Source organism: Ochotona curzoniae, unplaced genomic scaffold, assembly GCF_017591425.1.
Source record: "Ochotona curzoniae isolate NIBS_2020 unplaced genomic scaffold, NIBS_Ocur_1.0 scaffold_1852, whole genome shotgun sequence".
In the NCBI taxonomy this organism is placed as follows: Eukaryota; Metazoa; Chordata; class Mammalia; order Lagomorpha; family Ochotonidae; genus Ochotona; species Ochotona curzoniae.
The window spans coordinates 20,049,139-20,074,157 of NW_024467087.1; the positions used below are offsets into that span (position 1 = coordinate 20,049,139).

Genomic DNA, 25,019 nt, shown 5'->3' on the forward strand with positions numbered 1-25,019 from the left:
TATTTATGGAATCATCCTTTTACTAAAATTAAAGTTCGATGACTTTATAGATATTTATAGAATAAGATGCTTGTGTTATTTCGGAAAAATTATTTTGAACACGTTTGAGTTGTGGATGTGTAGTTGGCATGCTAACAAATGACCTTTAATATTTTTTAATACAGTATTTAGTTTCAGACACAGTTCTAAAAGAACGCCTGGACCCAGAGACACTGGAATCATTAGGGCTTATTAAACAATCACAGCAATTCAATCAAAAATCAGTTAAAATCAAGACAAAGCTCTTGTAAGTATATTTTTCTTATTTTGCACATCAAGTTGTTGGATGTATTTACTTTTCAGTTTGAATACTGTAGGTTCTTAAGGGCTTATTGAAGAATTTCTTTGTGTGTTTGGGATAGATTTATGCAAAGTTGAACTTTTAACAGCTGTTTTTATGATTGTTTTAAATCGAGAAATACTTAATAAAAATACATTATAGAATGAAAGCTTGTTAAAGCTAATTTTATATACTTAATGATATTTATCTGATTTCAGTTATAAACAGCAAAAATTCAATTTGCTAAGAGAGGAGAATGAAGGTTATGCCAAGCTGATTGCTGAGTTGGGGCAAGATTTATCTGGAAATGCTACTAGTGATTTAATCTTAGAAAATATCAAATCGTTAATAGGTAAGATTTATATGTGCGCAATGTATGTTTTTAAAATAAGCTTTTAAAAACTTTTACAATTTTTTATAAGATATTCAATTGATACTTTTTTTTTAAAAGATCTATTTTATTTTTATTGGGAAGTCAGATATACAGAGAGGAGGAGAGAAGGAGCAAGATCCTCCATCTGCTGATTAACTCCCCAAGCAGCCGCAACTGCTGGAGCTGTGGTGATGCGAAGCCAGGAGCCAGGAGTCAGGAGCTTCTTCCGGGTCTCCCATGCGGGTGCAGGGTCCCCAGGCTTTGGACTTTCCTCCACTGCTTTCCCAGGCCACAAGCAGGGAGCTGGATGGGAAGTGGGGCTGTCAGGATTAGAACCCGCAGCCGTATGGGATCCTGGACATGCAAGGCGAGGATTTTAGCCATTTGGCTACCACGCTGAGCCCTAATACAAGTTTTAAAAAACTTTCAGATTATAGAGACAGATTACTGCTGGAAATTCACTGTTTTGTTGTACTGTTTTAAATCTGTTTTATACATTGTTAAGAATCATGTACTTTTTAAAATAAGAGGGTTTTTTTTTTTTTAATTTGAAAGGCAGTTAGAGAGAGGTCTTCCATTTGCTGGTTCACTCTCCAAATTGCTGCATTGGCTTGAACTGAGCCGATTTGAAATCAGGAGCCAAGAGCTTCCTCCTGGGCTCCATGTGAGTGCAATGGCTCTGCTGCTTTCCCAGAGACTGGATCAGAAGTGGAGTAACTCTCGGTCACATGGGATGCTGGCACTGCAGGCAGAGGCTTACTTAGGCTACTATATCACAGCTCTGACCCCCAAGAATTGTATACTTTTTCTTTAAAATTGCATTTTTATTTATTTATTATACAGCCTTATTTGAAAGGAGTAATACAGAAAGTTGACGAGAGAGAGAGATCCTCCATCCACTGGTTCGCTTCTCAAGTGGCTGCAGTGGCTGGCGCTGGGCCACTCTGAAGCCAGGAGGCAGTAGCCTCTTCAGGTTTCTCATGTGAGCACTGGGCCCAAGGCGTTGGGCCATCCTCTGCTGCCTTCCCAGCCTATTAGGAGCTTGTTGGATTGGAAGTGGAGCAGTTGAAACTCAAAGTGGTACTGATATGAGATCCTACCACCACAGTCAATGGTTTTACACAGTAAAAGTAGCAGTCCCAGAAATTTTTATTTCCTTTTTCTTTTAAAAAATTTTAAATTGTTTTTGGGATTTCCTTGAATCTTTTTTAAAAAAAGATTTATTTATTTTTATTGGAAAGGCAGATTTGCATGGATGACTTAGTCCCTTCTAATTTGTTTAACTGTTTACTGATTACTAATCCTTTGGCTGTAGTGTACATTAAACATGTCATCTCAAAAATAATAAAATAGGTTAGTGTTGTGGCACAGTTGGTTAAGCTGTTTGCAAATGCTTGCATGAATTCAAGTTCAGGTGCTACCTGCCCCTGAGCCATCACACCAGGCCCTTCAGTGAACTCTTTTTTTTTTTTTTTTTTTTTAAAGATTTATTTTTATTATTTTTTTTTATTGGAAAGGCGGATATACAGAGAGGAGATACAGAGAGGAAGATCTTCCATCCGATGATTCACTCCCCAAGTGAGCCGCAACGGGTCGATACTATGCCGATCCGAAGCCAGGAGCCTCTTCCGGGTCTCCCACGCGGGTGCAGGGTCCCAAAGCTTTGGGCCGTCCTCAACTGCTTTCCCAGGCCACAGGCAGGGAGCTGGAAGGGAAGCGGGGCTGCCGGGATTAGAACCGGCGCCCATATGGGATCCCGGGCGTGCAAGGCGAGGACTTAACCACTTGCGCCACCGCGCCGGGCCCCCTTCAGTGAACTCTTAAAAAAGCTGGATATGTATAGCTCTTTTGAACTTGGTTTCAAAGATACCTTTGTAAGGACTATGATAAATATTCTTTTTTTTCTTCCTGTATCTAGGGGAAGGTGGGATGCAAGGGGATCCCCTTTCTTGCAGCATGTGCTCCAGGGTGGATCCCATGCGTATCTCATTTTTCCTGAGGTCAGGGATTGAGCTGAGCAGTCTGTTTAGGGAACTCCCTAAGAAACCTTACCTGGAAGATCTTCAGAGCTTGTGTGTGCCAGCTGGTGTAGGATTGGGCTCAGCCTTTTGCACCAGCCAATCCATGTACCAGTGGGGGTAGCTGTTTGAAGAATTCTATCCCCAGCCTTGGTTTTCACTTGAACTGGCAGGTGCTGAGGCCTTCCTTAGTCTGGCCTGCTGCAGCCCTAGTACTTGCATGCACTAGCGGATACTGTGGCATAGTCAAGGTGCCCTCTGTGAACCCCTACTCTGCCTGCCCCCAGCTCTGGTTCTTGTATGTGTTGGTGGCTGCTGCAGCCCGGCCTAGTCAAGCTTTGGCTTCCTGGGCCACCTGTAGCTCCAACACTTGCTGGTAAGGACTGTGGCCTAGTCTTGTCTGGCCTGCTCCCAGCTCTGTCTTTCCTGTGCACTAGTGAGTGCTGTGGCATAGTAGGGGCATTCCCAAAGATCCCCTACCAGGCTTGCTTTCAGCTCCAGGTATTGAGTGTGCTGGTAGATGCTGTGGCCCGTCCCTCACATGGCCTGCCCCCACTTCTGAAACTTGTTACCAGGTGCCGTGTTGTAGTTGGGCCAACTCCAAAGAACCCTTAGAAGCCCTACCCCCAAACCCAGCTATTGCGGTGTAGGTGGGTGCTTTGGCCTGATCCAGGGCAGCCCTCAGGATTCCTTGTTATGATCCACCCATCTCAGCTCCCTCAATTACCTGCGGGTACAGTGTTCTGGTCAGTGGAAGCCCTAGAAATTATTTTATGTATGTCAAACAGGTCCTTAGTACCCCCCAATCTGACCTGTTCCCATTCCCCCAGCTCCTAGCAATACATGCCCTTCTGCCCCCATGGCTCATGGTGGCTGCGATAGTGGAGGGATGGCCTGTGTTTAGCCTATGTTTAGAGATTATGCCTAATGAAAAAACACATAACTTAAAATGGTAGAATTTGGTTTGGCTTGATGGTAGGCATATGCAAACTGAGGCAACAGCCGACAGCCATGTCGTGCTATGAATCCTTAGGACAAGAGAAATGGTGTGTACAATTACCTGTATTATTTACATTAGTTTTTCATTTTTTCTTGTGTGCAGGTGATTGAATTCCTCTAATTTAAGTGTGCATATGATGTGACAGTCCTGTAATATAACAACAGTTGAGGCTGAATGTAGAGAGAGTTAATAATGTTTTAAGTGTAGGTTAGCTGGTAGGAATGCTATTCATGTCCATTGACACTTTTTATTTCAGCCTGAAATTAGCAAGGATAAATGTTCGAGAACACTATTTGTTTCTTTGCCTTCGTTTTCATTTTGTCTTTTGTTTTCATGTGTGCCATACACATTCCTTTCGCATGTATCTGGACATTTTATATACTCGTTAGTAACAGTAGTATACCACATTTCCATTTAGAATGGTACCAAACCCATAAATATGAGTCAGTGGTACAGTTATATGTTATAACTATACACACACACACACACACACACACCATATATATATGTTATATATATATATATATATAATGAGTGTAAAGGTAGTGGTCTACTTTTCATGAAGCTGAACTTTTGGATGTTGATAGCATTGTGTATGCTTACAATTCTTTAGTTGCCTTAGTTACATGCATTGTTAGTTATTTAGCTGAGACTGGCTGTGGCTGTCTCAGTCAACCTGAGTAGTCCAGAACCAAGACAGTGTGGCAGAGCTTGGACTCCAGGCCCAGAATTCTGTTATTAACACGGTACATTTATATTCTATAAATAGGAATGGAGTACACTTTATGATCTTGGAAGTTATGAAGATTTCCCTATAGGGAAGGGAAGCAAACTTAAAAAACTATTTTAAAAAATGATCTTAATGCCACTATGTGTTTTTTTCCTGAAAGTTAATAGATTTACTATAAATAATATATTATCAGTTTTGAGTTTGTGTATATCTTATCTGTTGCAGGATGCTTTAACCTGGATCCCAACAGAGTTTTGGATGTTATTTTAGAAGTATTTGAATGCAGACCAGAACACGATGACTTCTTTATATCTTTATTGGAATCTTATATGAGTATGTGTGAACCGCAAACACTGTGTCATATTCTTGGATTCAAATTCAAGTTTTACCAGGTAAAATATTGTGTGTATGTATGTATTAATCCATACATGTATGTATGTATGAATTAATCCCAGATTTTCTTATGTATAATTTGATTTTATCTCTAAATGAGTGGTCTCAAGTTGAAAATTTTAGCAGAGATAGATGAATTTATGTCTGACAGTGTGATGTGGTGAGTAGTACACTAGTATTTGTGAATGATATGATTAATTTTATGCTCAGGGGAAGAGGGGTCAGAGATTGCTTTCTATGCATGTAACATTTTAAACTTGGTCCTTGAAGGATAGGTAGGAATTTGCTGAGCGTTTTCTATGCAGGAATTACAGTATGAGTGTGAAGATGTGGTGGTATGAATATACATAACAGATTGAAGGAATTGTCCATGGTGTGCTAATGCTAAGTTGTATAATGGGAGAAGATGGGACAAAAAAAAATGAGGTTGAAAAGACAGGCAATGCTTTAAATTGTTATGGACCTTGAATACTGTGTTAATTTAGAATTGTAAATTGTGAATTATTTGTGAATGTGAATAGTTTATTTATTTATTTTTAAATTTTTTGTTGGAAAGTCAGATTTTCAGAGAGGAGGCGAGACAGAGAGGAAGATCTTCCGTCTGCTTGCTCACTCCCCAAGTGGCCACAACTGCTGATACTGAGCCAATCTGAGGCCAGGAGCTTCTTGTGGGTCTCCCATGTGGGTTCAGGGTCCCAAAGCTTTGGGCCATCCCCCACTGTTTTCCCATGCCACAAGCAGGGAGCTGGATGGGAAGTGGGGCAGTGGGATTAGAACTGGTGGCCGTATGGGATCCTGGCGCATGCAAGGTGATGGCTTTAGCACTAGGCAATCAGGCCAGGCCTGGATGTAAATAAGTTTACAAGTCATATTTTATGTAATTTTTCTTTTTAAAAAAAAACTGCGATTTCTATCAAGCTGGTTGATGCCTCTGATTATTTCTCATGTCATCTTTATATTGGTACTTTTTTTTTAAAAAATGATTTGTTTATTTGTAAGGTAGAGTTAGGGGACCTACACGATAGCTCAACTGGGTAATCCTCTACCTTGCAAGCGCTGGCATATATGGTGCCAGTTCATGTCCTGGCTCCTGAAATTCTGATCCAAATCCCTGCCTATGGCCTGGGAAAACAGCAGAAGGTGGTTTGAAGACTTTGGACCCTCAACCACATGGAGAACTGAAGGAAGCTCCTGGCTCCTGGCTTCAGATTGGTCCAGCTCCAACGTGGAGCTGGGTCAGGCAAAAGCCAGGAGCTTGGAACTCATTCTCTTGTCTCCCATGTGGTTGGCAGGAACCAAGTTATTTCACCCATATGTGTATATCAAAGACATGCTAAGCATTACTGTTTGGTATAAAGTCTTGCTGATTCAGTTGTCAGATTTTATACACAAGTTAACTTGCATTATAGAATGTGTCCAGTTTTGAAGCTGCTTTTTTTTGTCATCAGAAGCTGGCTCCAGTGCTTATGTAATAACCTGTCTATTTAGATATTTGGTGTGGTTAGGAAGGTTGAGGAAGTATGTTCTCGACTTAGTTTTTTTGATCTGATTGTTTTATTAAAAAGGTTATTGCTTTAATTATTTTATGTGCTAAGAAGAAATTTTTCTTTTGTTTTTCAAGGAACCAAATGGTGAGACTCCGTGCTCTTTATACAGAGTGGCAGCAGTACTTCTGCAGTTTAATCTTATTGACTTAGATGATCTCTATGTACATGTAAGTTAAATGGGCTGCTAAGAAAGAGAGGCTTAGTTAGCCGCACGGCACTCCGAGGCTGGTGCTAGGCTCTGAAATTATTTTTTGAAACCCAATTTTGCATTTCTAAATTCAATGAGCTTGATTTCTTGGCAAAATATGCAAATGAAATATGATTTCATTACCTTTACAAAATTTCAGATTGGATATAAAGTTTATGTTCTTAAGTGTTTCTGAGGAAATAATTCTTTGAGTATTAGCTTGCATGTTTTTAGCTGGAGATTGGAGTAAATCTTTGTCTTTAACTCAGAAGTAATCATAAGGGAGAAGACCCAGGTTTGCATTACGTGACACGTACTCTTTTGGAGGTATTCACAAAGTGCTGTTTGATCTCAGAGTACAAGGTGCTCACATATCTATCTGGAAGGGAGCAGTTTAGAAGAGCTTTCCAAATGGTGATGTGAAACTGGGCTCTTGATACATGAGAGGAGTTGTTGAGGCTTAAATGATGGTACAATTTGGGTAGAATTAAGTGAATGTAAGGTCAGACTTTTGAAAGCACTTTAGTATATGCCTTTTGTGGAAACATCAGGTCACTCAGAGAGGGTTGGAGCTTGCAGTGATTTCTAGGGGATCGGGCTAGGCAAATCGGTTGGAGATGAATTGTAGAGATTCTTTTAAAGATGTATTCATTATTTTTATTGGAAAGGCATATTTACAGAGAGAAAGATATTCTGTCTGCTGATTCACTCCCCAAGTGGCCATAGGCAACTGGAGCTGAACCTATCTGAAGCCAGCAGTCAGGAATTTCTTCCGGGTCTCCCAAGTGCAGGGTCCCAAGGCTTTGGGCCATCCTCTACTGCTTTCCCAGGCCACAAGCAGGGAGCTGGATGGGAAGTGGGGTAGCTGGGACAGAAAGCTGTGCCCACGTGGGATCCTGGCAGATGTAAGGCGAGGATTTAGTAACTGAGCCACCTTGCTGGCCCATTGTAGGGATGGCTTTAATGACAGAGTAAGATATCAGTATTTTTCTCTTGGAAATATAATGCCATTTAGGATTTACGAATGAAGTGCTGTACAAATTGAGAAAATGGAAGACTGGTTAGGAAAGGGAGAATTTCAAGAGATGGGTATGAGTTTAAAAGCAGTATGCAATGATAAATTTAACACTGATGTTAACAATAAATGCAAGCAAATTAAGTGCTATGACGATGCCAACAGTTCAGCTGAGATTAAGAGCAAATTTGTAAGAGGTAGCTAAAATGTAAGGATAAAGAATGAAAGTGAAATAATGGAGCAAATATATTCAGGATATTGTTAAATAAAATACTTTCCTCAAAAAGGTTATATCTAGGGTCCCTACATAATAATTGTTTATGTTCAGTGACAATATACTTTTGAGAGTTTGTTCCTTTCAAAACAAGCGTACAGTTCTTCCATTTATAGGAAGTTGTCACCAGATGTGAAAATAAAATGATAAAAATGTGATTGCCATACAAAATGGAGGAAGTCTTCCTTGCACCAGTCCGTAGTGAATCTTCTCTCTTCCTCTCATTTTTCATTACTGTGATACTGTGTACTGTTTTTAATGTTTTGTATTTCATGCTGTTTTATTGTTTCTGGTTGCTTTACATTAATCATAACTATTGAATAGTGCATTTCTTGGTAGCAGAAACGTTTCTTTGGTTGCTCACTGTAATAGCACCTAGCAAAATTACCGAGTAACGGTTTGTGGACTGCATTTTTTCCTTGTATAAGTATTATTTCATTAAATGCGTGCTTCAGCTGTCTACTCTTCTACTCTTACAAATGTACTTCTCAGATGTCTGAGCCGTTTTTTTAATGAGGCTGACAATATATAGATTTCCACTTTTGCAATAAGCTAGAAACTGGTTTGTGATTCATGTTAAATATGATATCAAGTTAATAATTTTTCTACATGAGATATTTTAATTAGAGAATTTAGATTTACTTCCTACAAGTCTTCATATAAGTTAGTAGTTAACCTCTCCTAAATTGGATCTGTGTGCAGTATTTTATTTATTGTGTAATTTATACTTTAGAAGGTGAAATCTATGCTATTTTTAAGACAACAGATACATGATATCTTGGGGGGAAAATATGAATTTCATGGTAGCCATCACTGTTGCAGTATTATGTTCTTTTATAGTGTCCAACCAACATAAAATATAAAACTTTTTACTTCTGATTTTAAGAAATGTTAAAAAATGTAGTACTTAACAGATTGTAAGAAAATAGCAAGTTTGTGTGGAAGGGAAATAATTTTCATAATTATTTGCAGTTTTTTAAAAAACTAGATTTTTTTTAATTGGAAAGTTAGATTACAGAGATAAGGAGATACAGAAAGCTCTTCCGCTGGTTCATATATGCAGTGTTGTCAATTGAGAATATTGTTTACTTTTCATCTGAGTAGATGGTTACTATTAACTGTAATGAAATTTCAATGAACCGTTTTTTTAGCTTCTTCCAGCTGATAATTGTATTATGGATGAACATAAACGGGAGATTGTGGAAGCTAAGCAGATTGTTAGAAAACTTACAATGGTTGTATTGTCTTCTGAAAAATTGGATGAACGAGATAGAGAAAAGGACAAAGACGACGAGAAAGTAGATAAGGTATATAGTTCATTCTAGTGAAATTAATGTGTTTTGGAGTTAAAGATACTTTTTGTTTGCTTCTAATTGATCGGTTTATGGAAGCATTCTTTTTTAGTTTTGATTATGCTGAAACCTGATTTTTGGAATATGGAGACTTGGCAAAGATTTCAAAAAATAACTTATTTTTTTAGAAGTTATAATGTGCATTATAGAAAACAGACAAGAAGCAAATGTGTGTTTTGGTAGTCTAATGGCATCTTCCCAAAGGCTGCTATTTGTTTACTTAATAACTTTCAAATGTATTTTAAGTAACCACATAATGTATTGTGTGTGTGTATGTTCTTTTTATTATGATCTCTCGGCTCCTCAGGGGATTCTTGAATGAATTTTACTTGCCTGTGGCATGTTGTAGCATTAAGTAAAAGTTCATTCCAAGTCTGTAATCCTTCATAGCTGTGCTTGCTAACTCTCCCCCATTTAAAAATTTTGGATTGCACTGTGAGGAAAATGTTGTTGAGTTTCCCATGAATGGCAACTCATTTTGATGTCTATTGTTTAGCCCAGTAGTTAAACTGAAAAGTTAAGAAGCTTTTTTTGATTTCTTGCATCATAAGTATCTTTGTTATGACTGCTTATTTTTAGCCACCTGACAACCAAAAGCTTGGCTTATTGGAAGCCTTGTTAAAGATTGGTGATTGGCAACATGCCCAGAACATTATGGATCAGATGCCTCCCTACTATGCAGCTTCGCATAAGCTAATAGCCCTTGCTATTTGCAAGCTCATTCACATAACAATCGAGCCTCTCTACCGAAGGTATGTTGATATATACTCATCATTGAGATAGAAATTTTTTAGGATTGCAAAGAAAACATTGCATGTTTTCTCAATGAGGGAATTGTCCTCTAATGCCTAGATGAGATTTTCTAGAACACGTGTTGCTGTGAAATTTAAAAATGATAGCTTTGATGTCTAGGTTGAGTTTGCTCCATTAGGAATGAAACTGCGTTCTCCGGTTTTGTCCTTTGCTCTTGAGGAGTGGACAGGTCCTGAGCTCTTCTGTCACCAGTCTTGCTTAACCGCGTTGCCCAGCCCTCTAGCCCTCAGCCTACTTACTGAATGCTTACCAGCAGTATTGCCAGTGGCTCTGACCTCAGCACACAGAACAGAGCCTGCCTCAAAAGACCCAGCCTTGCCATCCTGCGGGGCTGCTGGTCGCCGCCTTCAGTGCCACCTGGGCTGTGGAAAGTGAAGGTTTCTTACAGAGGGGTGACTGCAGTGGACACCTGCTCTGCATTCTGTGTTTTTTACTGTCACACTTGCCTTCATGATTCGACTCATTTCCTACCGCTGTCTCCCTCATACTCTGCCTAGGTAGCAGAATCCTGAGTGTTTATTGACTTGAATCAGTGTTGTTCTATCCATATTTTTCTTTTACTTCTCTACTGTCTCAGAGACCTATCCTGTTACTCCCCATTCTCATATCCAAATTTCTTATAGTGTTCACGTTTAGAAATAAATGATATATATTAAATGTTACTTTAGAGCTCAAATTTGCTGAAATCATTAATTTGAAGCATTTTTCTCTTAGCTGTGATTTTTTTTCTAACGGCTGTTTCTGTGTTTTTCTACCAGTTAAGAATTATGTTACAGTTCTGCAAAGTTGAAATACAGAAATGAAATATAAGCAGAAATTTCGACTTACTGATTAAGATGACTGTTTAAATGGTAGCTATTACACAGTACATACGTACCTTATTAAATGTTTTGCTTTTCTTGAATAGAGTTGGTGTTCCTAAAGGTGCTAAAGGCTCACCTGTTAATGCTTTACAAAACAAGAAAGCACCCAAGCAAGCGGAGACGTACGAGGATTTGAGGAGAGACGTGTTCAATATGTTCTGTTATCTTGGTCCTCACCTTTCTCATGATCCCATTTTATTTGCCAAAGTTGTGCGCATAGGCAAGTCGTTCATGAAGGAGGTAAGAGTTTTTTTTTTTCTCAAATAGAGTAAATTTTGAAATGAAAATGTGAGTATACTTTTGTACCCCTTCAAGGCGTGACCCCACGTATCAAACCGTCTATGCAGCTTTTTAATTTAAAGGTTTGGTTTATTTGAAAGATAGTGATCGAAGCGGGGCAGGGAGCAGGGAGAGGAAGAGATATCTTCTATCTGCTGGTTTTTTTTTTTTTTAGATTTATTTATTTTTATTGGAAAGTCAGCTATACAGAGAGGAAGATCTTCTATCCGCTGATTCTGGCTGCAATGGCCAGAACTGAGCTGATCTGGAGCCTGGAGCTCCTTTCAGGTCTCCCATGCCAATACAGGGTCCCAAGGCTTTGGGCCGTCCTCAGCCGATTTCCCAGGCCACAAGCAGGAAGCTGGACAGGAAGTGGAGCAGCTGGGATTAGAACTGGTGGTGTTCTGGAATCCTGGTGGATGCAAGGCGAGGACTTTAGCCATTAGGCTACTGCACTGGGCCCTTCCATATGCTGGTTTACTACCCAAATGGTATCCATGTCTGGACCAGGCTGAAGGTATTAGCCAGGAATTTTATCTTGGTCTTCCAGTTGGGTGGCAGGGACCCCAGTGCTTCGCTGCCCTCCTAGATGCATTAATAGGTAATTTGATTAGAAGCTAAGCAGCGAACCTAGTGTGACGGCTCAGTGGCTAAATCTTCACCTTGCAAGTGCCAGTTCATGTCCTGGCTGCTCTACTTCCATCCAGCTCCCTGCTTTTGGCCAGGGAAAGCAGTAGAGGATGGCCCAAAGCCTTGGGACCAACGCCCGCCTCACCTGCCTATCTATCTTTCACTCGCTGATACACTTCCCAAATGGCCACAGTCGTTGGAATTGTGTTGGTCTGGAGTCAGGAGCCAGGAGTCCATAGCCCAAAGCTTTCTCTGGGTTTTTAATTTCCGTATTTCTCCTCGGTTCTTGGAATTTGACCCCTGTGCTTACATTGCCCATCTGTTCATACATGCTTCCTGTTGTATCTTTAGAACCCTTAGCATTTTAATTATCTTTTTTTTTTTTTTTAAGATTTACTCTATTTTTATTGGAAAATCAGCTATACAGAGAGGAGGAGAGAGAGGAAGATCTTCCATCTGTTGATTCACTCCCCAAGTAGCTACAAGAGCTGGAGTTGAGCCAATCCGAAGCTAGTATCCCAGAGCTTCCTCTAGGCCTCCCACATGGGTGCAGGGTCCCAAGGCTTTGTTCCATCCTCGACTGCTTTCCCGGGCCACAAGCAGGGAGCTGGATGGGAAGTGGGGCTGCCGGGTGCCTATATGGGATCCTAGTGTGTGCAACGCAAGGACTTTAGGCACTAGGCTACTGCACTGGGCCCGATTATCATTGTTTTAAATGCCTGTCCTGATAATTTATGTATCCCTAATCTTTCTGAGTCTAGGATGGATGCTTTAATTCTGTCTCAAACGGTTTTCCCTTTTAATTGCATTGTAATTATGATTTGGCGGGGGGCAGGGGTTGGCTAGTGTAGTTTCGTGGTAAGGTGTTGGTCTTTTAGTGATCCTGTCTGTTCTAGATAGTGAAGTTGACTAGTATGAGCTGACCCCCACTCTATCCCAGGTGACTACTGTGCCCCGAGTTGTATATTTTCTTTCCCACAGGTCAGTAAGAGATTGGTGCAATGCCAGCTGGTTCGTTTATCTTTTGTTTTTTTTTTTAAAGATTTAATTTTTTTTTATTGGAAATGCAGATATGCAGAGAGGAGGAGAGACAGAGAGGAAGATCTTCCATCTGATGGTTCACTCCCCAAGTGGCCACAATGACTGGAGCTGAGCCAATCCAAAGCCAGGAGCCAGGAGCTCTTCCTGGTCTCTCATGTGGGTGGAGGGTCCCAAAACTTTGGGCTGTCCTCAATTGTATTCCCAGGCCACAAGCTGGGAGCTGGAGGGGAAGTGGAGCGTCCATATGGGATCCCGGCTCGTCCAAGGCAAGCGCTTTAACCGCTACACTATCACGCTGGGCCCTGAGTAGTTTATCTTGAAGGCATGTTTCATGGAGGACAGAATGATCTGGTAAATTTTTAAATGATCTCTTTTTTCCTTCTCTGTTAGAAACAATATTCCTCTCTGATATTCACTGTGAGAGCCAAATTGAGCTCGCAGTGTCCACTCCCCTCAATGTATGGGAGGTTTGAGCTTTTTAGACAGTTCTTGGAGTTGTGTCCTTGTCATTGATTACCTTAGAAGTTTCTGTTCCTTATAAATTGTGATTGTTAAATTTTAGAATTTTGGGGTCCAAGGGAGACTAGCAGGTGACTGAAGTAAGACAAGACTGGTTTGGGAAGGACTGAATTGGTGTAGTACAGGGAGGGAAGGAGTGGGTCAAGCTTGCCCAGACCCAGGGTTGCATTCCTCTAGAGCAGCAAGCAGTCTTCCTTGGCCTCTTGTTGGGGGAGGTGTAGAGTGCCCCGGGGATCCTTGGTCCAGTGGGGAGGAGTACAGAGAAAGGCTTCTTTATCAGGTTCACAGTGCATGGTGGTCTCAGCAGTTTGAAGTGTCCCCAGGGCTTTCCGCAGCAACAGGTGTGACATTAACCTTAAATGAGAACTATCTGCACCTGTTTTTATCAGGCCTGGGGGTTCATGACTAGTGTTCCAACAGTAAATCTTTGGTAGGCTCTGATTTGGGGCAGTCGCTTGCCCAGTGATCGCGTTTCTCTTGTGGACCCAAGAATAGTACTGTCTTTTCATTTTTTTGGCTTTCCACTGTTAGTATGGAGTGGTGACTTGAAGCTTCTTAAGTGCCAAACCTGCAGTCAGGAAATACAGACTTAATACCTTGTCCCCCCCCCCAGATGATGTTAAAAGTCTTCAGTGGGAGTGTACTTAGTCAAATAAGTATCCAGCGGCCTTAGGCTTTGATGCATTCAGAGACTTAAGCACTGTGCATTTGAAAGGCAGCCATCCATATTATCAGCAGGCTCTCTTTGTGTGGAGTCTGGCTGGGCTCCTATGCGCATGGGTTTCCCCCCCCCCAGCTATCCACTTAACTGCAGACCTTGTGGCCTGTGACATTTTGTTGATCTAGCTTTCTGGCTCAGTTCTCCTGGGGCTTGAGGGACCACATCACAGTTTATAGAATTGGGTTCATGTTTGGCAACCCCCCCCCCCCACTTCACCCCCAAGTTTTCTTCTCGGCTAATGATGAATTCTGTGCATTTGGATTTCTGGGAGAGCTGTTGTAGTTTTGCTTCATTTTTCTTATTTCACTTGTCTGCATAAACTTTTTGTGATTGTTAGAACGCTGAACTTATGTGTTCAATATATACCTCAGACTGCATATTAGATGCTATTACGTAATAGGTGGCATAATTATGTTGTGGTAATGTAGCTGTCCTTATACCTGTGGGGTGCTCCCTGAATTGTTCTGAATTGATTTTCATGTCAGTAATTTTTCTGGGTCCATCACAAAATGTACAAAGTATTATTGAATCTAGAATGTAGATGGTGTACTATCCTTGATAGTGGCAATAATGTACTTTAGATCAGTGGCTTAAAGATTTTTGTTCATGAACAACCTGTTTTAGAATTTTGGGGCTGATGTTCACTAATTTTTTTTAAGCAATTAGGAGATGTTGTGTTTGTGGTCCTTCTTTACTCTTACTTTTTGAGATTGAATGTGTTGGTTGTGTAGGCTACTGCCAAATTAACATTTCTTCTGTATAGAAGAAGTGTATCTATTTTAGATCGTGTATATACTCCAATTGGTCTGTGCTTGTGTTTAATTGACGTTGAATGTAACTAAATCTATACCATCAAAATAATTAATGTGTATATCCAGAAGCGAGGGTGAAAGACTTTTTGATGTTTTCATTCCATTTCTGAGGATCTCTCGGTGAATCTCACAGCAAAGTCTAGTGTTGAGTGTGTTTTTCTGAGACCTGACTCTAACTGCGAAGAAATGATTTCATCTCTTGTTTCTATCTCACGTGCACTTAACTGAATTCTTTTGCTAGTGAGGGAACAAGCATCGTGTGCTAGACTTAACTGAAAGATGGCATGCCTGTGTATGTTACGGATAAGTTAGGGGCCTTTTAAGGATGATAATGACTATGCATAGTTTGCATCTTCTGCACTGACCTTAGATCCTAGCCTTCCTGCAAGGCGTCCTTGAGTCAGGACTCTACTCCAACTTGACTGAAGGGCTAGAAGTTGGACCATTTGGCTTCTTCAGGATGAGCTGCTGGCTGCTTGCTAGTCCTATGACCTTTTCTAAGCCAAAGATATGCGCTTGTGATATTTGCCTTATCTAGTTCCCAGAATTACTGTATCAATTCAAGTAAATGTATTAACATTAATTAACATTACAGTGTTAAATGTGGATAGTCCTGAATTGTTAAGATCATAGTTATCCCGTTCAGGTAAGTCATTTAGTTTTTTTATTTGTTTTAAAATATTAACAAACTCTAATCAGCTTTTGTCTTTAAATATTGGGTGTTATGTTGAAGTGATAGCTGTTATTTCCTTCCAGCACATTTCTCTCCTTTACGAAGGAATTTCATTGTTTACATTTTAGTGATAATCAGATGGGTTTTCTACCCCACCAGTCAAGACTGGTTATAAGTTATAAGTTATTTAACACAGAATTTTGTGAGTGAACTAGTGAAGGGTAAATATGGGTATGTTTGTGTGTTCATTTTAAATTTAAAACTTTGCAAGGACATTTTTATAATACCCAAACATTAAATTACGGTTCTTATTTTGCACAAAGAGGAAGACACTGTGGCTTTGGCACTAAGTTTCCTGATGTATGTATGTTGTAATAATAAGTTATACTTATTATAAAATGAGGATCTCTATAACTGCAGCTGGCTTTTTTTTAAACTTTTGCTATTTAAAGAAATCAGATCACAGATGAATGCTATGTTTATATTTATTTGCATTTCCACATTTAATTGTTTTGGATTAAGAGCAGCTGTTTTCATGTGACATTTCTTATCAAGGTGTGGAATTATACTTCTGGGAATAAATTACAATTCATTCTTTCATTAGTAGTTTATCCTTTATGTTTTTTAGCTTAGAGAGTTATTTAAACTTATTATAAAGACAGGTAGGGCAAGTGTTTATGGGCAAATATAGACGAGGTACAAACAATCCATGATTTTTTTAAAGTGCGCTGTATACACGAGAGTTTATTATATAGAATTTGTTGGGAAAAGGGAAAGGCACAGGCCAAGAGCGCAGTGCACCCAGAGCGAGGAATGCAATCCAGGATTCCCACGTGCTTGTCGGTGACCTAAGCTCTTGAGTCACCATCACCTGCTACTCCCGGGGGTGCTCATTAGCCACAAGGGGGAATCAGGATGGGGACTGACACTTGAACCCTGCCACTCTGATGTGGAATCCTGGCTTCCCAGCCAGTGCCCTCACAGCTAGGCTAAACACATGTCCCTCTACCCCCCATCCCTCTTTTAAAAAGTGTAGATTTTCCCTTTTCCCAAATGCAGACATTAATAAAGAATAGAACATTTACATTGGAAAAGAGAGAGAATGTTTGAAAACATGAAAATCTCCTCTGTTAGGGTTATGGCTATTTGTTTATCCCATTGCTATCAGTTCCCAGCTGTATTGCTTTAATCTTCATGTCAGATTTTTACTATTCCAATATGTTCCAGTCTGATTTTCAGCAGTTGGCACTGGTATGTCTGTCTTTAGGGTTATTCTCGCTCATGGAGGGCGGGGGGCATATGGCCAAGGCAGGCTAGAGTGGAATTGATAGGGAGTTAATACTGCATGAACTGTCCCCAAGATTTCTTTTTGTGTTGAAATGATCTTTAGGTTAGATAATCATGAGATGTATATTGCTACACAGACTGGCTGCATTTGCTCATAGGGATGCTTTTCCACTGATGGTTTCTAGGATTGTTTCGCAAATAAATGATAAACTTCCAAACATACTTGTATTTGGTCAGCTTCTGGAGGAGAAGCTCACGTTAAACAAATTCAGTATAGAACCTTGAGTAAAACTTGGTTCATGAAATGCAAATGAACTGTAAATTATTGTGGTATGTGGTTTACAATATTTAGATAATTTTATAGTACTTGAATTGGTTCTCGGTGCCTTAGTTTGTGATGAGATTAACAAAGAATTGAAACGAATACTGCAACTAAAATGTATGCGTGAATGTTAATATAGTGAAGTTTTAAAATACTTTTTGTAATAGCTTATATTTAGCGTTTGCATATGTATAAAATTTAAAATACCATGATGTGAAAGTTAAGGTTTTCCAAGTTAAAAGCTAAATTGTAATAAGATATTCCTGATCTTTCTGCATTGTATTCATTTTTTTATTTTATTTTAGTTTCAGTCTGATGGAAGCAAGCAAGAAGATAAAGAAAAAACGGTAGGAAAGTAGAAAAATCCAATGTTCTAATATTTAGGTATAGCACAGTGCAAATTAAAAAAAAAAAGCACATTTGTTTATTTATAAAGTTATAGAGAGAGAGAGAGGGAGATCTTCCATCCTCTGATTTATTCCCTAAATGGCTACCAACAGCTGGTGCTGGGTTAGGCAAGAACTGGAGCTTCCCCTGGATTCCACACGTTGTTATAGGAGCCCAGGCCCTTGGATCATCATTTGTAGCATTGCCAGGCACATTAATAGGGAGCTGGATTGGAAGTGGAGCTGGCTGCACGTGACTGGCGCCCATATGGGATGCTGGTGTTGGCAGGTGGCGTCTTTACCTGCTGTACAATATATGCCTAAGTACAGTGCGAATTTTATTGTAAATAAGCTTTAATCACCTGTGTAACTATTTTATACTCGATATGCTGAATTTCATTTTTGGCAGCATAAGGGAGTGTTCTATTTTTAAAGATTTAATCCCCCCCCCCTTTTAAACTTAACATGTTTATGTAGGAAGAGGAATAAAAATCACTATTGCCTTGCTCACCATTTATTCTCACCTTGTGTTGGCTGGAGAGACCCGTAAATAAGGATAGGGATAGGGTGGGAATTAGATTTTGTTTGCTAGCATATCAAGGAAGGGCGTTTTTCTTATTATGACTTTATTGGGGGTGGGTTGGCATGGACTCTGTGCAATAACTTTCTTCTTTTCCTTTATTAGGAAGTTATCCTTAGCTGTTTGCTTAGCATTACTGACCAAGTACTACTTCCGTCTCTTTCTTTGATGGACTGCAATGCATGTATGTCTGAAGAACTATGGGGAATGTTTAAAACATTTCCTTATCAGCATAGGTAAATATGTATTTTTAGATTTTTACTTGCTACTAATACTGATATGTTAACCTCTTAAATATTGAACCTTTTCTAATTCTTCATCTCATTTTTAAGGTATCGTCTGTATGGCCAGTGGAAGAATGAAACTTATAATAGTCACCCGCTCTTAGTAAAAGTTAAAGCTCAAACAATTGACAGAGCCAAATATATCATGAAGTAAGTTGTAATTTATTTTCTTTCTTTCTTTAAAGATGTGTTTTTATTGGAAAAGCAGATCAGATTTACAGAGGAGGAGAGACAGATCTTCCATCTGCCGGATTGCTCCCCAAATGGCCGAAATGGCCAGAGCTGAGCCAATCCGAAGCCAGGAGGCAGGAAATTCTTCCTGGTCTTCCACGTGAGCGCAGGGTCCCAAGGCTTTGAGCTGTCTTTGACTGCTTTCCCAGGCCATGAGCAGGGAGCTGGGTGGGAGGTGGAGCAGCGGGAACACAAACTGGTGCCCAAATGGGATTCCAGCATGTACAAGGTGAGGATTTCTCCATTGAGCAATTGTGTGGGCCCTATAATTTTATTTTCTTTGTATTAATCTAAATTATATCTGGATTTAATTTACCTTTTTCAGTTAGCTAATGTTCAGCCTTAATTTTGAAAACCTCATGAGAATTAAACAAAAGCCAGCTGTGGCCTTTCCTTTGCTTTACTGTGTTGTACAGGGAAGTAGAGATTATGTGACTGTCCTCAATTAAAAATTGAAATAGGAAAGGTTTTAAAATATACATTTGTATGGTCTATTTAAGTTATGTAGAAATTTCCCCATGGGGAGCTGAATTTTGGTAAATTTCTTTTAGTTTTTGTCCTTTTACTTTCATGTCGTTGATGTAAGAGTGATATGATTTCACATCTAACTTCTGGTAGATTAGAATTTTAAAGATTTATTTTTATTATTTTTTTATTGGAAAAGTGGATATACAGAGAGGAGAGACAGAGGTAGATCCTCCGTCCGATGATTCACTCCCCAAGTGACAGCAACTGCCGATGCTATGCCGATCTGAAGCCAGGAGCCTCTTCCGGGTCTCCCATGCAGGTGCAGGGTCCCAAAGCTTTGGGCCGTCCTCTGCTGCTTTCCTGGGCCACAGGCAGGGAGCTGGAAGGGAATTAAGAGCTGCTGGGACTAGAACCGGCGCCCATATGGGATCCCGGGCGTGCAAGGCGAGGACCTTTACCACTGCGCCACTGTGCCGGGCCCTAGATTAGAATTTTAATACTAAAATTTTGTATTTGAAATTAGTAACAGTTTATGTCTTCCTTAATCAATGTAGTGTGTTTTACACAAGCTTATTTATTATCACTTGTCATTCCTTATATAAATTCATGCATTTTAATGGTATTCTCATTGAAGGTATTACACCCTCTGTTTTAATAATAGCGTTAGGAGTATGGAGTGATATTGTCTTTGCGTTATAATTGTCTCTAATCACACTCCACTTGAAAAAAAGGTGTGTGCAGGGGCACGATCTCTTTTTTTTTTTTCTTATTTTTTCATTGCTTTTTTTTTAAGAGATTCTCTTTTTAAAAAAAGATTTCTTTTTATTGGAAAGGAAGATTTACAGAGAGAAGGAGAAACGGAACGATCTTTGATCCACTGATTCATTCACTAAGTGGCCATAACAGCCAGAGCTGAGCTGATCTGAAACCAGGAGCCAGGAACTACCTCCTGGTCTCCAATGCAGGGGCAGGGTCCCAAGGCTTTGGGCTGTCCTCCATTGCTTTCACTGGCCACAGACAGGGAGCTGGGTGGGAGTGGAGCATGCGGGACTTAAAATGGTTGCCTGTGTGAGATATGAAATCCTGACACTTGAAGGGGAAAGATTGAGCCATTGTGATGGGCCCCAGCACCACAATCTTATTTAACAGGTGCCATTATGTAGTATGTATCCAGTGCTATGGGAGGATAGAAAAGGGAGCACTCAGTGATGTTATGGCAGGAGACGGATGATATTACTAGAGGTTCACCCTCGGGAGCAGTTTTTACTTTAACCATCACAGTAAATATTTATGGAGCCTTTATAAATAAGTTAGCTGAATTATTTGCTTTGTGAATTACTTAAGCATTATTAAATTCCTTGAATCTGCTTCATTTTTTACTCTACCCTGGTTGGTTTTCTTTTAAAGTATTTGCTTATTTTTATGTTATTTGAGAGACAGAGAGGGATTTTGTATCTTTTAAGTTCACTCCTCAAATGGCTGTGCAGCTACGTCTGGACTAAGATGAGAGAGGAACTCAGAACTCAAACTAGGTTTCTCACAGGGGTGCCTGGCATACATTTATTTTTTATATTTAAAATTTTATTTATCTCTTTGAAGTAATTAAACACACACAACACACACACACACACACACACACACACACACACACACATCTTTTATCTGTTGGTTCAACTCTTGGCAAGACCCTAGTGGCTGGGACTGGGCCAGGCAGGAGCCAGTATTGTTTTCTTCCTGGTCTTCTAAATGGGTGACATTGATTTTCCCATGCTGTTATCATAGAGCTGGACCAGAAATGGAGTAGCTGGACATGAACCAGCAACCATATGAGATGCTGCTATCATACCAGGTGGTTTTTCCTGTTATGCTATGATGCTGGCACTAAAAGTACTTTTGAAGAATTATGTTTCTTTTCATTTGAATGTCATTACAAAATGTGAGAGTGGGATAGAAGAAGGAGTAAGGAGGAGGAATGAGAGTGGGGAGAATGGCAGAGAAAGAAAGAGCAGGTGAGGTGAGAGAGAATGAATGAAAGAAAAAATGATCTGTCCTTTGGTTCACTCCCCAACTATAATATCTACAACTGCCATGGCTGGTCTGGTTAAGCCAGGAGGCCAGAACTCCATCCTAGTTCGCCTTGTAGGTGGCACAGATATGCCATCATCCCAGAATGCATCTTCGTAAGAAGGTAGATTAGAAGCAGAGTGGTAACTCAAACCAATGCACTTTTATGTGCAAAGTTGGCATCCTATGCAGCATCTTAACTGCTTTGCCAGGTGCCCCCTCAGACTCAGGTACATGTGCCTTCATCTGATGCCTCTCAGCTTAGCTTCTGCATTATCAGGAATCCAATCAGCAGCAAAGCCAAGACTCCAATCCACATGCTTTGAAATGGGATGCTGGTATCTTTTAACTGCTGCATCAGATGCCTGCCCCCACTGGCGTAGTTGAGTATTGTAATGCTTTTTTGGTTTCAGGATTATGTCAATTTTTGACATGGTGATCTAAGTAGGAGACACTGCTTGATCTGTCCCTCCCTGTATCCAACCTCATTTCCTGTCAAACTCCTGCTCCATCTGTACTGTACCTATGTATACTGGCTTCTCCCTAGCTTCTCCTCTTGGCATATGTTTTTGTTTATTTGTGGAGGTTTTTCTGTACCTCCATTGTCTTCATCTGCTGATATTGTTGGAGAGTGGGTTTCAGTGTCACTGCTGTGAGGCTTTTCTGAGCATATACTGCCCAACACAGTTGGCAGTTCTGTGCCACTGATATCCCTTATGCTGAAAATGCTAGCATACCACTCAGTAGCTGCATTGCCATGACTTTGTTTTTAAAATTATCTAATTTTTGAATAGCTTATTTGTCTGCCTGGTTTAAGTTTCAGTAAAATATTAAGTGGTATATAGATTCCGCATTTAAATGAAGTCATTTAAATAAAATTTGTCTTCCTGTGCCTTGACTATTTTACTTTGCATAAAGTTTGTAGTTTCATCCATATTGTTGAGAACGACAGAATTTCCTTCGGTTTTTAATGCTGAGGTTGTGAACAAGGCTGGGTTGGAGAAAGATACTGATCAAAGAACAAAGTTTTACTTTAATTGGAGTAATAAGTTTTAGTGATCGATTACACTGTGTGGTAACTATGGTTAATATGATGTGTTAAATGCATGTTTCAGGATTTTTGAAAGAATTAATTTTGAGCATCCTCACCACAAATAAATTGGTGAGGTGATGCATTTAATTAGATTTTTCCCCCAAATATATACAACTGAAAAAGGGTACATGCTATTTCTCTCTCTCCTGTATCCTCCCAGTAAAAATGAAAAAATATTAATATTTACTTTTCCTATTTATTCTCCCAGATACTGTAATGTATATGCAAGATAATACAGATATATAATCCCCATTTTTTTATATTGATAACATAATTGTTCTGAAATCTACCTCCCAGCTGGACCTCACTTGAGAGAGCAGAAACTGCCAACAATTCTTACATTCCTGAAGCTTAGAATTTTAGCTATCACAGGAGATATATTAAGTAAATGGATGAAATGAAATTTACTACAGTATAATACGTACAAGATTTATAATGTACTTGGAATTTTGTTATAAGCCATAATTAATTCACCCGATTTTAACAGTATGATTTTGTTATTGCTTGAATTGGAGAATGGAATGTATTTAGTACTTGCAGAAATTGAGATTTGAATATTGTTTAAAACATGAACTTACTATTGAAATTTAATAATTCATTATTAAAATGCTCAGTGGTTGTTTTAATATTCCAGACACTATGGTACAAGGAGAATACATAATAAAAAATTCTTTCAATTTTTGTTTATTTCTCCTGTAAGGGTGACGGTGGCAGAAAGGAATGGAGTAAAAAGAGACGGGATAGTAATGATGCCTGGGGAAGCCATCTGTAACAGCAGGGTTAGAAGTAGGGACAGGTGGCAGTAATTTTGAAGTTATAACATAGCCAAAATTTCAAACTAGTAGTCTTTATTCTCTGCTGGGGGAAGTGGAAAAAGATACTGGGCCCTAGACACTGTGATGGGAAGGAAGTTAATGCTGGGGTAATTTTAACCAAGAGGCCAATTTTGCCTCGAGAAATGCCTGAAGATAATTTTATCAAGCTCCATACTTCAAGGATGGTCACATTCCCCACGTTTGGAACCGAATTCATAATTTATTTCACTGTCAAAAGTTTTCTTGCTTCACTTTACCTTTTCAAGTTTTGCCCCCTGGATTAATCATGCAATAAACTTACCAGAAGAGTTTGATTCTGTGTAATTGTTTTGAAGTGTAAAATTTTAGATTCTGTGTAATTGTTTATAAAAATTTCGGAAATATAAATTTACAGGATGCTGAGCAGAAGAGTAAATAGGAAAGAAAGAAGTAGAAATTATTTTTAAAAGATTGATGTTGACTATGGAAAGCAGAGAACCTCTGATGCTAAGAGTACAACATTAACTTTTTCTTTTTTTAAGGTTTTACTTGTATTTTTGGTTTGAAAGGCAGATTTACATAAAGAGGGAGAGACAGAAACACTTCTCAATGGCCACAGTGATAGGGGCTCAGCTGATTCAAAGCTGGAGCCAGGAGCTTTCTCTGAGTCTCACACATGGGTACAGGGGCCCAAGGACTTGAACCCCTTCTGCGATTTTCTTGGGCCATAAGCAGGGAGCTGGATCAGAAATGGAGCAGGTGGGACCCATATAGGATGCTGATGCTTATAGGCGGAGGATTATCCTGTTGAGTCATGGTACTGGCTCCAGCATAAGCTCTTTATCTGTTAGGGTCACTAAATCAGGTGGTTTGAAACATTTCATTGTGTCACACTGCATTTGATAATCACCAGCTTGATAAATGAGCCCTTTAAAGTAATAGATTGTTAAAAGAGTTTGTGTACTTATACAGCACAGTGTTTTAATGCTTAACATGGAGATTATTCTAAATGCTTAGATTTTAATATATAAATCCTAGTGCCCTCAGCGAGAATTGCTAACTAAAATAACCCAAGTTCTGTAGTAAAGGAGATAAATTAAGTTGTTTTCATGGATCCATTTTGGATATTTGGCAAAGAATTTTATTTTCTCCATAGGAATGCTACTTAAGATGACCTTTGCCACCTTTTTTTCCCCTTGTAGGCGGCTAACCAAGGAAAATGTGAAGCCTTCTGGAAGACAGATTGGAAAGTTGAGCCACAGCAATCCAACGATTTTGTTTGATTATGTATGTTTTTGGAGTTACTGTTTTCAGGAAATTTTTTGATGTTTTGTTTAAATTGGCACAAGTTGGAATAGAACAATGCATCTTTTAACATATTTGGGTAGTTTTAGGAGAAATATATTTTAGCAAATAAAACATTAAAAAGCTGCCAAATATAAAAAACTTACTATATAATATACTTTTCTGGTATTATGTACCAGTGCTCTTATGTAAATAGTTTGTCACATTTTATTTCTGTTTTGAAAAGACCTGTTTGAAAGGTAGAGTGACAGAGAAAGAGATCTTCCAATCTACAGGTTGACTCCCCAAATGGCTGCAACAGCTGGGCCTCTGCCAGGCCAAAACCAGGAGCCAGTAACCCCATCCTGGCCTCCCATGTGGGTATGTGGGTGATAGGGACCCAGTTTCTTGGGCCAGCTTCTGTTGCCTTTCCAGGCACATTAATAGGGAGTTGGATTTTGAGCAGAGCAGCAGAGACATAAATCAGCCCTCTGATATGACAGTGTTGTAATTGGCAGCTTAGTCTGATTGGCTAACATACTGGCCTAAATAAACATTTTCTTAAAAAACTATTTTATTATCTTTTTTTTTTAAGCTTTAGAAATATTTGAGTAGCATTTCCTTGTGATTCAGATACACCCTGTTTCCATTTAGAAAAGCATATAAA

General features: G+C 39.5%; 1 protein-coding gene across 4 annotated transcripts in view; it reads left to right on the forward strand.

Moving 5' to 3' along the window:
- Positions 1 to 25,019, forward strand: part of THOC2 (THO complex 2) — an 85,245-nt gene that overhangs the window by 28,981 nt on the left and 31,245 nt on the right. For all 4 annotated transcript variants that reach the window (XM_041000014.1, XM_041000015.1, XM_041000012.1 and 1 more), the window contains exons 6-16: positions 165 to 286; positions 538 to 671; positions 4,666 to 4,832; positions 6,455 to 6,547; positions 9,008 to 9,163; positions 9,788 to 9,960; positions 10,929 to 11,124; positions 17,474 to 17,515; positions 18,240 to 18,370; positions 18,467 to 18,568; positions 24,271 to 24,355. In XM_041000014.1, coding sequence (XP_040855948.1) covers positions 165 to 286; positions 538 to 671; positions 4,666 to 4,832; positions 6,455 to 6,547; positions 9,008 to 9,163; positions 9,788 to 9,960; positions 10,929 to 11,124; positions 17,474 to 17,515; positions 18,240 to 18,370; positions 18,467 to 18,568; positions 24,271 to 24,355 — 1,401 coding nt within the window. The remainder of the gene's footprint in view (positions 1 to 164; positions 287 to 537; positions 672 to 4,665; positions 4,833 to 6,454; positions 6,548 to 9,007; positions 9,164 to 9,787; positions 9,961 to 10,928; positions 11,125 to 17,473; positions 17,516 to 18,239; positions 18,371 to 18,466; positions 18,569 to 24,270; positions 24,356 to 25,019) is intronic.